Source organism: Bidens hawaiensis, unplaced genomic scaffold (genome assembly GCF_021521415.1).
Source record: "Bidens hawaiensis isolate Kalapana, Puna unplaced genomic scaffold, B.hawaiensis_p1.1 tig00029633_1, whole genome shotgun sequence".
Classification (NCBI taxonomy): Eukaryota; Viridiplantae; Streptophyta; class Magnoliopsida; order Asterales; family Asteraceae; genus Bidens; species Bidens hawaiensis.
In genome coordinates this window covers 95475-107922 of record NW_027494913.1, presented here as the reverse complement: position 1 = coordinate 107922, position 12448 = coordinate 95475, and the positions used below count along the sequence as shown (strand labels likewise).

The 12448-nt window shown below is 43.4% G+C and overlaps 1 protein-coding gene and 1 pseudogene across 1 annotated transcript; both read right to left on the bottom strand.

Annotated features, from left to right (window-relative positions):
• Positions 1 to 57: 57 nt before the first annotated feature.
• LOC143579216 (NAC domain containing protein 52-like) lies at positions 58 to 1837 on the bottom strand (annotated as a pseudogene).
• Positions 1838 to 5045: 3208 nt separating this feature from the next.
• On the bottom strand, positions 5046 to 6974 carry LOC143579226 (protein STRICTOSIDINE SYNTHASE-LIKE 5-like). The gene is made up of 4 exons (XM_077062598.1): positions 6537 to 6974; positions 5658 to 5965; positions 5447 to 5579; positions 5046 to 5352 (listed from the first exon to the last, which is right to left on the bottom strand). The coding sequence occupies exons 1-4, from the start codon at positions 6972 to 6974 to the stop codon at positions 5068 to 5070; spliced, it is 1164 nt and encodes a 387-aa protein (XP_076918713.1). The 3' UTR covers positions 5046 to 5067.
• Positions 6975 to 12448: the final 5474 nt, after the last annotated feature.

Here is a 12448-nt window from a genome sequence, read left to right as displayed (position 1 = left end):
GCATACATTGACAAATGACACACTCCCTAATCAAAACTATCCTCATGTCCAAAACTAACAAAACCGGACACGACAGACCGAAACTCAGGACAACTTTATATGACTAGCAATATTAACAAACTACCCAACTAAACCGCACACCAACCAACCTACCCAACGGGCCTGAACTCACCCTTCCCTTTGCTCAAAACCTCAATTCGTGACTTCAGAACATCGATCACGAACTGGGCCTGCATCACTTCAGTCTTCAGATTCTCTTTCTCCATTGAAACATTAACAATCTCATTCTCCAAATCACTTATCAACTTCAAATAGCCCGGAGGCACAGTTTTCTCGAGGGTTGCAGCATCAAAAAATGACGGGCTGGCTTGCGGGACATATTCCTTGGCTTCAACCGACTCAAATAGCTGCAACTCCACGAGCTCACTTCTCGGATCTTGACTCGTGGTGGTAATGGAGCCTTGTGAACCGTCTAAGTTTGAGTTGCATAGCTTTAATCTTTTGTTATGGAAAAAGGAGAAGTTTTGAGCCCAGGTTCACAGTTTAAACCACAACCACAGTCTTCTGATGTTTCCAACTCGCAAACAAACGGGCTGATTTCAGGATCCGGGCCAGAAGCTTCCTGTAAAACGTAATCATTGTTATTGATCATTGTATCAATGAGTTAAGACTAGAAGTCTAAACGAGCCAATACGTGAACTAATCAATACTGGCTCGCTAAAACCTTGAATCAAACTTAAACGAGCTCAAGCCTAGAAATAAGTTTTCTACTAAATAAGCCCAATTTATCGAATTTAAGCCGGCTCCCAAACTTAAACAAGCCTATAATGTATATAAATTTTATTTAATATAATTACTATATATTTATATAAAATTATGATAAAAATAACTAAATACATATATTATAAATGTTGTATATAATTTTTTTAATTATAAGCATATAAACGACAAAACATATAAACGACTCGTTTATTCATGTTCCAGCCCGAGCTCATCTAAGCTAAGCTCGTTTAAAACGAACCGAGCTTGAGTTCTCGTTCGTTAAACAAGTATCGATATCAAACTTAGAAAAAGATAAACAGTTAATTTAAAACACCTGCACAAAGTGTATTCCTTCTGTGCAAGTCTCTCCATTGATCAAACCATCATCCTGTTCACCACCAGGAACCATAAAAGCCGAATCATCGATCCACTCCTCCTCAACAAGCGGCGCATAAGAGTCCCCATTTCGTTGCCCGAGCCCGCTCTTTAGGAAAATCCTACATAACACAAACGAATCACGTGTGACTCACAACTTGTGATCCGAAAGGCGATACTCATGCATGAACCAATTAGTCGGGTTGCCATTGGGGACTCAACCGCTATAGAAAACAAGTGTTTTCCTCGTCCCTATGGTCTCTGATTGATGGCGGACAAGCCAGTCCTGTCCGGTTGGCTTCCAATACCCGTTTTCGGTGGCTCGATGCGAACTGGTGCCGTAGTTCTTGATGGGGTTAAAGAAGTACCATTCTTGGTCTTTTGTCTTCAATAATGAATAGTCTACAACACCCATAATAATCTTGAATATGCATAATTTAAAATTTGATGAATTTATGTTATAATAATTCAAGAATGATATATTGTAATAAAAATGTGATGAAATATCAAGAAAATGAATACTTGGGAGTTCCCATGGATCGTATTTGTAGAGGTTGAGTTCTGTGATTGCGTGACACCTGAAGGGTTTACCGGATGCCTTGGGTTTCAAATAGTGCTTGACGAGTTGTTCATCGGTGGGGTGAAAATGGAATCCCGGTGCAAGAGACGTCGGAGACATTGCCGGCGGTGGTGATTTGCAACGGGTATGTGGGTGTGTGTTGTCGGGTTAAAGAGTAATGAGGATTTGAAATTTGAATTGAGTGTGTTATGAGCAGTCTATCAATGGGTAATTTTGATATTGTTTTTTTTATATTGTTACATGTTTTCGTTTGATAAATGAATTTTAATCTATCATTATGAATGCCATCATATCTCTAGCCAACCGCACCACATTCAGGTCAAGAACCCAAGTAGCGTTCGAGTCGACCACCAAGTCTACATTACGTGTCACGTTCAAGTCTACGGTCTGGGTTGACGTTTGGTTCGAGGTCGACAGTCCAGGTCGACGTTCTGGGTCACGTTCCGGGTCGCGTTCGATTCGACGGTTGGTAACGTGATAGGGCCGTGTTCTTGACGACAGTACGGGTTGCATTCAGGTCGCGAACGCGAGCTGGCACAGAGTGTCGAACCGAAATGAACTGGCTAGGAGTGTCGAACACTCGAACCAACGTGAACTGACCCGAAGTGTCGAACTGAACTGACCCGGGGCATTGAATTGAACGCGAACTGATTTGGAGCGTCGAACCAAACTAAACCAGATCCTCGAACCGAGTTTACCCATAGCGTCGAACTGAAATGACCACGCGGAGTGGAACCGAACTGACTTGGAGTGTCGAACCGAACGTGAACCGACTTGGAGCACCGACCTGAAAGCGCTATGACCTAGAGCGTCGACCCGAATGCAAACACACCCGAGCATGACCAAGTTAGTCGATCGATCGAATATTCCAACGAATTTACTTGAATTCCTTCACATTTTCAAAGATTTGGAATTCCTTAGGAATTTGAAGGAATTGAATTCCAACTCTTTGCAACCGAACACACCAAAATGGAATTAAGATTTCAATTCCAATGAAACGAACACCTTAGAGAATCAGAATCAATTTCAATTCCCATCCACAATACATTTCATTCAAGCGAAACGAACATGCCCATAGTCTCTTATTTTTGTAAGGGTTAATTGATAGCATTTTATTGCCAATTTAATCAAATATATCGTGGTGAAAGTAAGCCAACTCAATGTAAGGCCCCGTTCCCGGAAGCCCTACTTTGGCGTTAGATTTACTCATAAACACAGTTCTAAAATCAGAGTTAATTAAAAATTTTTTGCGGAATACATAATATTAAACCTTCTTACATAACATAAGTGCTTGTTTTTAAACAAAATACATTAAGTCTAAAAAGGTAACGTAAATGACACGTGAATCTTCTTTTCTTCGATGCCAGTCTTCACTTTGTTGCCACGTGTCTTCCCTCAAGCAACCCGTCGCATCCTATTCACCTGCTTGCATACTAAAAGTCAGCTACGCTGAGTGAGCTCTAGTTAATCAATTAACATACAATACATTCATGTTCTTACTCATACGTGTCCGGAGATACGTATTTCGGACTCTACTTACTATTACTTCTTTCATACTTGCTTTACATACATACATACATTCATTCGTGCTCTCATACTTTCTTTCTTAATCCCCTATGGTATAAAATAGGCTACACCATCTCTACCATCATAGATATTTTTAGGGTCTGGTCCCTTCTGTCTCAGATATTATTAGGGTCTGGTCCCTTCTGTTTCAGATATTATTAGGGTCTGGTCCCTTCTGTCTCAGATATTATTAAAGTCTGGTCCCTCTGTCTCAACTAACCATACAACCATACCTGTCTCTTCACTCTTTCATGCATTCATTTTCATACGTGTATACTATACATATCTTTTAATCATGTATACACACACACACACACATACATATTCATTCGTATAAACATTATATCATAACATTTAATACTTAATCATATATATATATATATATATATATATATATATATATATCATACACATATCATACGCGTATCATACACTCACCACTTAAGGTAAGTGTATTAACAACTATCACATTGGGTATGCACACAGCCCCGAAAACATAACAGATAAGGGGCTAGAAACTCACCTGGAGTCGGTTTCTCTCGCCGTTGATGGTAATGCCCTTCCTTAGTTGTGCACGGCTAACTGTACAATACATTACGCGTGTCAATTATCTGTTACTAGTATTTCTTATATCTATGCTAATGAAACCCTCAACTAACGGGGGTCATGGAATTTCTCATGGAAGAATTTCTCATGGAAGAATTTCTCTTCTCATGGAAGAATTTCATTTCTCTTCTCATGGAAGAATTTCTCTTCTCATGGAAGAATTTCTCTTCTCATCTTCTCATGGAAGAATTTCTCTTCTCCTGGAATCTCTCTTCTCATGGAAGAATTTCGCTTCTCATGGAATTTCTCTTCTCTGGAAGAATTTCTCTTCTCATGGGAAAAATCCATTTTTTTACATCTCTTCTTTTTTTGTCATTTTAAAGCTATTTTACTCTGTGACTCTTTATTAGGGCCCGATTTTACCCTTTTTATGGGTTTTGGGTTGTACCAACTTTGTATACCCGTGTTTTATGAGGTCCGAACATCACCTTTTTGTCCTATAACATACCCGTGAGGTTATAACTCACCAAGTTTATGTTTTTCTTACATTTCACAGCCCGATCTATCATCCTATCAGTTTGCATGTCGAAACCGACTAAAAACCTAACCATTTAAACTGAAACCTACCTTTTGCTTCGGGTTCGTTTCAGATCCGAGACGACTTGAGGATCTGGACGTGATTCTTGTTATTTGAAGACACTTTGAGCACCAAGATCTTCCTTACTTTAACCCGGATTTGGATTAGGGTCTTGAGAGAGTATGTGTGTTCTATGGTGTGTGTGAAAGTGTGTGGAGAGAAAGAAAATGGTGAAAGGGTGGAGGGGTTGGGTTTATATAGGGGGGTTATGGGCCCCATAACCCACTCACACTTCCAAGTCCAAATATTATCCAAACACTAAACACACGACTAACTTAACGACACACCGTTAATAACAAAACTTTCTGTTATCTATTATTTAACAAAAGTTAGATGTTACACTCAAATTGGCGTTGAGAGCAATTTCTCTTTGCTCGCCATTGAATTAACGACAAAAAGAGAGCCAAAGGAGGGTGCCAACGCCTACAGCCCAATCTGCAACCCGTTTTTACCATTTTTTTTTTCCTTTTAGAGATATCACATATTAACTTCATTCATAACAATAATATCTCTATCCATGACAAGAAATATCATATAGTTACGTTAACAAAAAGATTACTTTATGAACAAAAGAAATTCCAATGTAAATAATGCACAGGCTTCATACGGTACCACCGTTAGGAGGGCTTTGAGTAAGATTAAGGCGCAAAAGGTATGGTCTTGCGATGGAACCAATGTACAAATGCTCCCCAACCTTCAAACCCGATGTTGTAAAAATCCAAGTGTCATCGAAGTAGCCTCCGACTGGTTTTCCATCCAAATCTAGTGACATGACTCCGCCAGACTTCACGAGGGTAGGCATTTTATGTAGGTGTTTAAGCCCAAATGCCATAATCTTGCGCACAAATGGATATGTCATTGTAACTTGCGTTAAAAATGAATTATCCTGCATCAGCACATAACTCTTTTTACAACATAAGAAATCATAATTAACAAGTACTAGTCTAATATGTCATAGACTACATAAAAGACACCATTACCCATGCAATTGCCAACAAGTAATGCCCATCTCCATCATATCGTAGGTTGTCTGGAAAACCAGGTAAACCATCGATAAAAACATCAATAGACCCCTTTTTGTCGCCTTGTAAATAATATCTAGAGCACCTCATCCTGCGACATCAAGTCGTGTTTAATAAATATACAAGTGGTTAAAGTTATTTATAATGAGATTAGTTTTATAAATCTTACATGAAGCTCTCGCAGAAGATAACAAAGTCTTGGTTTGGTGAAAGTTTGACACCATTAGCAAAGTAAAGGTCTCGAGCAATCACTTGTGTTTGTTTGGTTAAAGGATCATAGCTCAATAATCTACCGTGAGGTCTACCTTCCAAAAAGTTTGACATTCCTTCATGGTAGCCATACTTAGATGACCCATCGGTGAAATACACCATACCGTTTTGTGCAACAACTACGCCATCAGGAAACCCAAACTTCACCCCCTCGGCCTCGTCGGTCAATACCTCTATCTTACCATCTACACTTACCTTTATCAGCCCCTGCAACCAAATAATCGTTATATTAATTTAGCAAAATTTGTCTTGAAGTATGCATATCTCATAGTTGATTTTAATATGTTTAAGTGATCTATGGGTTGGGGTGTGACTTCTTACACGAAAATAAACACTATTAGTGGCGGCCCGTAACCCGGCTAAAGGCCCAACATCAACTTCTATTTTTTTTTCCAAAGTTTTGTTACTATTAAGTTTAATTGGGCTGAGTTTGGAATGGGGGGTAGTGGCATTTTGGGCTAAGCCTAGTCCAACAACTAAATCTGGCACTCATTATCTAACAAATTTGTTTTTAGTAACACGTGCTATTTGATTACTTTGATCATGTGTTCGAGTCGTGTTCGTGTCAGTCTAATAATACACGTATCGTGTTTGGATTCATGAGTGACACAATTTTCAGGTTCATATCGCGTTTGATCCGTCAACCAGCAAACATAGACCGTTTATTAGCCATATAATTATGCTTTGGTCCTATTAACTTTCTCGATTGAAATTCATGTGCTTAAAATTTTTTTAAGGTGGCTGTTTATATGAAACAAATATAAGAAAAAGAACCAACCTTAAAAGCATCAGCGACAAACACATCACCCGAATCTGCTACCGAGACACCAAGAGGCCGACCACCTGTGTGAACCCAATTCTCTACTACCGTCTCACCCGCCAAGTCATTCAACTTGATTAGTTTGATCCACCCGTCTCCACAGCCCGTGTACAAAAAACCCGATTTTTGTTCATAAGCGATGTCTTCCGCTCCAACCAATTGACCCGCACCTATCTTTTCCAAACTAGGAAGATTGGCTGCATTTTGTCTAGCTGTTACAACAACCGGTTTTCCAAATTCGTGCATCGGGTATGCTACGGTCTCAAATTCATCAAGCTGGATAACAAGCACCGCTATCGCGATAACAGCCAACGTGACAAACACGAGACCGGTACTCCATGAGTTAGTGTTGTTTTTGGTTGTGTTGGCCTTAGAAAGGTTGGCTAAGGTAGCCATTTGTGGGGAAATTTGATTTTGCTTAGGTAAAAGTGGTATGCAGTTTTATAACGTGTCTAGTTGTGGCTTGTTTTTGACTTTGTAGGTTCAATCCACTACATGCCACTACACTTAACTATTAGTGGTAGGTGTTTGATTCCATGTAACGATTAAAATCAGTCAAAAAAGTGGTCTAGGATTAATATATATCTTATAATGTTGATCATTAACGTAGCTCACTTACCAAATGAAGAGGTATGTACCCGCCTCAACACCGAGCAAGGCGGGTCAACCCACAAGATAAAGACATTATGAAGGCACAAAGCCAAAACCTATGCGCATGGCGCATACAAAACATGCTCAGGCATCATATGCCCAGGCACACATATGCTCGCGCATCACATATGCGCGCGGCGCATATCACATGCTCGTGCATATCACATCTGCCCAGGCACACATATGCTCGCGCATCACATATGCGCGCAGCGCATCAGCGCGCGGCGCATATCACATGCTCGTGCATATCGCATCTGCGCATGAAATATCTGCGCGTGAGAATAAAGAGAAGACCTCGCGCATCCTCAGGATGGGCGCATATCACACGTGCACATAATCAACCTCGTCCTTATCCAAATCAGGATTAGGGCAACCTTGATTGTGCACGTCAGACAACCTTCCAGAAGGCATCTTTTTAAGGAATAAGGATATGCTGATGTTGACAGCTGCTAAATGAAAGGTGGACAGCTCAGCATGACTCATGGGTTACCACGTGATTATAACCAATGAAAAAGCACCGGGTGTTTCCTAGGACACGTGGCGCAAATCGATTGGAGGAGGCCAACAAAACCCTAATCTGATCTCAGCTCAATTAGTGGAAACCCTAGCACTATAAATACAGCATCAACTCCACTTTGATGGACACATTCATACTCAATCATTGACAGTTACAGGCAGTGATATCACATTCAATCATATTGAATTACATTCACTCACAGTCAGTTACATACAAACACACAGTCTCACAATCAAAGAGTATTCAGCTATTAAGCAATACTCTTGAGATTCCCTTAGACACATTATTACCTTCTCCACCATATACTTATTCTCACGCCGGAGGGTTACCCCAAAGAGGACCCCTCTGTCCCTTTCTGAGGGGTAAGTTAACGGCGTTTGTTCATTTTGTAGGTGGAAGAACACGGATCCAGAAGAACCATCGGTGAAATAGTACAATCAAAACCCGAGGAAAGTAGATCTGCTACCAGCGAGTAGATCCACGTTTCTTCATTGGCGCCATCCACTGTTACATCGGCAATCAGATCTCATCAGATCTACATAAAAAAAATCAATCACCATGGTTTCTGGCGTTCGTAACGTTGATCAAGCTCTGGAGGATATTGAACGTGAGGGTGTTAACGACGGACAGCAGGTTCTGAGGGTTCCGCGTGATTCTACGCGTACCACCAGCAACCGTCCCTTCGTCACAACCCCTCACGGCCAGACTGAAACTCCTCCAGACGATCTCATGTTACAAAATATGGCCGGCGCGAAACTGAAAGGACCAATGGGTCCAGAAGAAGAAACAAATGATCCGAATGAATGGCTCATAAACGAGCAGCGGCGTCTGATGGAAAAGTACAATGAAATGGTCAAACAGAAGAAGCTAGCCGACCAAACACAAAGGCAAGCGTTTGATAAGCAGACTACAAAAAGGTCGCGCGCGCCGGAAGAAGGACATTCTATTCACACTGCACACACTGAGTTCAGTGATGAAGAAGTGCATAGCATGAGGAAGACGCGGGATACTCATGCAGGAGGCTCACAGCTCCGCGCGCCTGTGAACATGGCGCCTGGAGCCAGAGCCGATCTGGATCTGCACATGCCGTACAACCCACCAGTCAGAGGGCAAGTGGACGTAACCACACCCTACAGACCAGCCATCTTGGTAAAACACTCAAAGTTCACTGCGCGCATCGCGCAGGCTCCCATCCAGCACAAGACCAAGATGCCAAGTGGTTTGGGTAAGTATGACGGCACGACAGATCCAGACGATTTCTTGCAAGGTTTTTACAACACGGGAAACCTGGAGAGCTGGACGATGCCAACATGGTGTCATATGTTTGCTCGCTGCCTAACGGGCGCGGCGCGAGTATGGTTCGAGAGCTTGCCGACTGGGCAAATTGATGGGTTCGAGGAACTATTAGAAAAGTTCCAAGCCCACTTCGTACAGCAGCGCAGGCACACGCGCGATCCTGATGACATCATGCACTGCGTACGCAGGAATGATGAAACGATTGAAGATTACATCACTCGGTTCAATCAGGAGTCTCTGGCAATCGGAGGTATAACCGAGCAACTCCTGCGCGTGGCCTTTATACAAGGCGCGCGCAGTGATCAATTACGACGAGCTCTCGTAAGCAAAGATGGCATGCCCACCACGTGGGCCAAGTTAATGGAGGCATCGCGAGTTTTCGCGAGAAATGAAAATCAGATTGCCCAAGATAGGGCAAGAGAAAGAGCGCATCAGGCTGAATCACCGCGCAGCAAAGAGAAGAGGGCCAAACAGAACTCAGTATGGTCCAGGTTGCAGCCAACAAGTTTTTCTTCCGCAGAAAAGCAAGCGCAACCAAGCTCACCCCAGCCCCAAAAAGATGCTCGTAATTGCGGGGAGGGTGACAAGAGGGAGGGCGGCAGAGATCCTAGCAGACCTCTGCCAAGAATATGGACACCCCTCACTAAAACACCTTCACAGGTGTTAAGTACTGAGAATGTTCAATTCAAGCCCCCCAAGCAACTACACTACAAGGGACCGCAAAACAGTGGCAAATATTGTGAATTTCACAGGTCCCCGGGCCACAACACCGACGCATGCCATCATTTAAAGGATGCGATCGAGAAGGATGTAAAATCAGGCAGGCTGGCTCACTTGGTGAAAAACCAAAGAATAGAAGATGAGCAACCGGAAGGAGCCTCTGCCAGCAAGAAATACAAAAGAATCTGTGTGGCTGAGGGGGGACGACAAGGGCAGACGTCAAAAAAGAGAAGCGCGCAAATCCACGGAGATTGGCGCGAGCAGCAAGTCATCTTCCCAAGAATCAGGGGAGGCCCTTCAATAAGCAGTCCTCTCGTCATCACCACACACATTGCTCATTACGAAGTGTCAAAGGTCCTGGTGGACACTGGAAGCGAATCTGACATTATGTATGAGCAATGTTTCAGAAAGTTAGACCCGGCAGACCAAGCGTGGCTCGAAATTGTGAACGCACCAATCTGTGGTGTTTCAAATGAAATCATCCATCCCCTAGGCCAAATTCAGTTTGAACTAACTATGGGGGATGATGAGCACAAGCGAGCCGAAGTTGTCAACTTCTTGGTCTTGCCCACCACGTCATGCCACAATATGATCCTGGGTAGGGGAACGATTGCCCAATTTAATGCTGTACCGTCGCCAGCGCACGGCGCATTGGGGTTCCCTACACCAACAGGCGTAACATTTGTTTACCGCGATCATTTGTGCGCAGTGACAAGTACGCCGCGGGAAGGGAGAATGAAACTTCCAATGGCGGACAATGCGCCAGAGAAGTGGATTTTAAACCCAAAATTCCCAGAGCAAACGGTCACAATTGGCGCTACCATTTCAGACGAAACGAGATTGAGAATGAAAAGGTTGCTCACAAAATACACGTCGGTTTTCGCGTGGCAACACTCCGATATGACGGGGGTCCCGCGAGACCTGGCGCAGCATTCTCTTAACACGTTCAAGTCGGTGGAGCCAATTGCTCAGAAAAAGAGAATCATGGGGGATGAAAAGGCGAAGGCCATGAATGAGCAAGTGGAGGACCTGTTGCGCTCAAACATCATCCGCCCGATCCGATACCAGACGTGGGTAGCCAATCCTGTGATGGTAAAGAAAAGCAACGGGTCATGGAGGATGTGTATTGACTTCAAGGACCTCAACAAAGCATGTCCGAAAGACTGTTACCCCCTCCCAAACATCGACGCAAAGGTGGACTCCGTGGCGCCATTCAAGTTCAAATGTTTCCTGGATGCCTACAAAGGCTATCACCAGATTCAAATGGCACCACAAGACGAAGACAAGACGGCCTTCAGGACCGACAAGGGTGTTTTTTGTTACACAAAAATGCCCTTTGGTCTAAAAAATGCGGGCGCCACCTATCAGAGACTTATGGATTCGGTTTTCAGTGAACAAATCGGAAGAAATCTAGAAGTCTACGTTGATGATTTGGTGATCAAGAGCAGGGAGGAGAGACAAATGCTCAAAGACATCGAGGAAACTCTTCAGCGCCTAACGGAAGTTAACATGAAGCTCAACCCGAGCAAATGTACTTTCGGCGCGGAAGAGGGGAAATTTCTTGGTGTAATGGTCACTAAGGATGGTTTCAAGGTGAACCCTGAAAAGGTGGAAGCCATCCTTGACATGCCTTCACCATCCACCATGAAAGAGGTTCAGAAGCTGAATGGTAGATTGGTGTCAATCAACAGGTTCCTAGCGAACCACGCCAGCAAATCTACTCCATTCGTTAACACTTTGAGGAACTGCTTGAAGAAGAGCCAATTCAAGGGGACGCCTGAGGCTGAGCAAGCTTTCAGTGAGATAAAAGAATGTCTCATAAAGCTGCCCGCGCTCACAGCTCCACTTCCTGGCGAAACCCTTACATTGTACTTGTCAGCTGGAGACCGCGCCATCGGCGCAGTATTATTGGTGGATCGCAAGGGGATCCAAACGCCAATATACTATGTGAGTCGAGTGCTGACAGACCCTGAGACGCGCTATTCCATCATGGAAAAGTTAGTTTTGTCACTAACACACGCGTCGCGCAAGCTTCACAGATACTTCAATGGTCATCCGATTGAAGTTCTGACAGGTTATAACATCCAGCAAGTCTTGCGACGCCCCGCGCTCTCTGGAAGGCTGACAAAGTGGGCGCTGGAATTGGGTGAACACACGATCACTTATAAGCCACGTCCAGCAATAAAGGGTCAAGTTTTAGCGGATTTCATCACGGAAATCCCAGAGGGAAAGATCGAAGAAGCTCAGCGCGAGGTAGACCCTCTGCGAGCAAATGATGAAGAAGATGTTTGGAGGCTATTCACTGATGGGGCCTCCAACAACGAAGGGTCCGGCGCAGGCCTCAAATTGGTGGACCCTGATAATCATGAATATACTTATGCTATTAGGTTGGACTTCAAGAGTACCAACAATGAGGCTGAGTATGAAGCCCTGCTGGCTGGTCTGCGCATTGCGCGCAAGTTTGGGGTTAAAAGGCTAGAGGCCCATGTTGATTCTTACTTGGTAGCTGCTCAGGTCAACGGCCTATATGACGCCAAGGAGAACACAATGCCTCTATATCTAGAGCAGGCAAAAAAGCTCGTTGAGCAGTTTGACTTCTTCAGAATCATATACATCTCGCGCAGCGAAAACAAGTCCGCTGACGCGTTGAGTAAAATGGCATCAACTAATTTTGATCACTTTGGCA

Bases quoted from the DNA above. Each gene is read 5' to 3' on its own strand.
- LOC143579226 (XM_077062598.1), bottom strand. From the start codon at position 6,974: ATGGCTACCTTAGCCAACCTTTCTAAGGCCAACACAACCAAAAACAAC. The intron at 5,580-5,657 runs GTAAGATTTATA...TTGATGTCGCAG, and splicing joins ATCTTCTGCGAGAGCTTCAT to GATGAGGTGCTCTAGATATT. The intron at 5,353-5,446 runs GTAATGGTGTCT...GTGCTGATGCAG, and splicing joins ACTTGTTGGCAATTGCATGG to GATAATTCATTTTTAACGCA.